General features: G+C 37.3%; 1 protein-coding gene across 1 annotated transcript; it reads right to left on the bottom strand.

Annotated features, from left to right (window-relative positions):
* Window positions 1–1,462: 1,462 nt before the first annotated feature.
* Window positions 1,463–2,260, bottom strand: LOC124645754. Its single transcript, XM_047185629.1, has one exon. It carries the CDS (start codon window positions 2,258–2,260, stop codon window positions 1,478–1,480), a length of 783 nt encoding a protein of 260 aa, XP_047041585.1. The 3' UTR covers window positions 1,463–1,477.
* Window positions 2,261–2,460: the final 200 nt, after the last annotated feature.

A 2,460-nucleotide genomic window follows, 5' to 3' on the forward strand; every position in this document is an offset into this window, starting at 1 on the left:
AATCTAGATTTCTAGTTTTAACCTTGAAATACTTAATTGCATTGTAGGACGCTCACGTTATCAGGCTGCCTTTATTTATAACATTTGCTGTCCCAACGCTGGACAAAAGACTTTGAACTTTCGTAATCATCAGTATTGTATCGGAGTGTGAGTATCATGATCATTTCAAGTGAATGGAGAAGGACCTTGCCCAAAGAAATGATTAAAAAGTTTAGTCATTGTTCTATTTTTGCGTGGGTAGGCCCAAGACGGGTTGCAATCATACTGTAGTCATTATGCATTCATTCTGATGTGATAATGAGGGCTTTGTTTGTTTTTTGTCTGTGACTTACAGTGAAACGGTTTATGCCGTTTATACGTTCAACGTTGGCTGTTTGACATAGTGAGTGGAGATCGTTTTAAGATTATGAAGCCCATTATGAATAATGTCACCGGAGCAGATGGAGTCATCAGATAAGTAGTCTACTGTAAATATGTTAGTCATTTAAATGCACAAGAAGTACGCATCTAATTTAACCCTTGGGCAACCTGTTGGTTTAAATACCTACCCAATTCAGAGATGACACATGGATGGATGGATGGATGGTTAACGAAAGAAGGTGATTGATGGTTAAATTCTATATTATTTAAGGCGGACTTAAAATTTCGCAACTCCTCTGTTTTAGTAAGGAATGGTCAGACAAAAACTGTGACCTACACCTGAAAATCTACAAACGGAAATCAATTAGTAGACAAATTATTTCCTATTTATCAAATAAGGAAGTGGTGCCGCTAAATACTATAGAAATAAAATAAATAACAAAACGATAAACCAAGCTGTTTGCATGAAACGCATTTTCGTGAGAGCACTCACGACTTTAAGTGTAGTCATAGATAAATTCTAATAAAGAAAAAAATATACATCTGATTGGTTGTAACATGCTGTCTAGACGCGTTTGCCTTCAAAGGTCGCTTTGACTCATTCTTATGATTAAGAATAACTTCTTTGCGTTTCCATTTCCATAGACCTTGTCAAATCTACTTGATCGAACCTAGCTACTTAGGTATCCTACTACTTATACAAAACAAAGAAAGTACCTTTTGCACGATTGGAATAAGGAAGGGATTATTTTGATTGAATATGTACACTCCGTACACCCATTAGTTCTTACTGGCCATGTTCATTACCAACTACCCGTACGATCTAGGCACCGAACCGTTTGTGCTGCTCCTGCGCAACGCCTTACGGATTTCCGTTAGCATTATCACGTTTCGTGCATCTCTCTCAACAAATATGAAGGGGTTCTACATGGATTCTACAAGCAAAGGCATTGCCTTAATAAGAAGATCATGCAGTCAAGCATGTTTATTTTACAGCGGCAGTAGACCATTGAGCTTGATGAACAACATCATTCGAATTGCATAAAACATAAACTTGCTATGTAAAAGTAACATTACAAAATTCCTTTCAAAACACCATCAGTAGGTAGACTCCTACCTACGTTTCTTTGCGATTCGTAAAATAAGCTGAGGGCTCGTCTCGCATTTTCTCTAGTCTGTAAAGACATGTGCAACAGGGACAAAAGTAAAGACGCAGAAACCTGGCCAACTTGGACTTTTTCGTGATCTTCGAATAGCCTGACTGACTGTCTTTAGAACTCAAGTTCTCATTATGATCATGACTGCACCTAGCTTCGTAAACAGCAAAATCGCGTTTAAACTTTGCAGCAATATCATTCGGTTGTTCTTCTTCAACTATCGGTTCTTCCTTCTCTGGTTCTTCCTCCACGTCTTGGTCTTGTTCTCTTTCCCATGACGTAAGAGGTAAAAGATATTCTTCAATATTGAAACTGTGTTTAGATGGTGTTTGGGACTGACGGATCAATGTCGCCAAATTGACCATGGAAGAACTATCGGGCTGGTGAAGTCCATCTCCAGGAATCAGGTTGCCCACTTTTTCTTTCAAGTCACTGCTGGTTAAACACAATTTCATTCGGAGCACAGTTATATCGGAATCGCTCGGCCATGATATAACGTCCGGTAAAGGACTCTTATGCCGTTTTGATCGAAGTTTCTTAAATTTTTTCTTATTGTCACTCTCGGATTTTGATTTAGATAAGCCAGATTCTAAGCTTTTGGCTAAATTCGCAGAGACCGTGCTGTCGGACTCTGAAGGAAGGTTGAAGGCCACTTGCCGTGTATTGAAATTTCCATTTGCTTTTTGTATATCTATGATGTCTTCAATTTTTCTAATATTTTCATTAGCAGTATGAACGTCCATAATGAAAAGTATTTTTGGCCATTTATTATTTTACAAATTTTTAATAATGTTATTGATCCAATCAGGATGGTCTACTTTGACAATAACTTACTAAAATTGACTTTACTCGAAAGAAAGAAATTGTATTATACATGAAATCATACTCAGGAGACCTTTTCTTCTTTCACATTACAATACACATATTAAATCTTATACAGATG

This window comes from Helicoverpa zea, chromosome 3, assembly GCF_022581195.2.
Source record: "Helicoverpa zea isolate HzStark_Cry1AcR chromosome 3, ilHelZeax1.1, whole genome shotgun sequence".
NCBI lineage: Eukaryota > Metazoa > Arthropoda > Insecta > Lepidoptera > Noctuidae > Helicoverpa > Helicoverpa zea.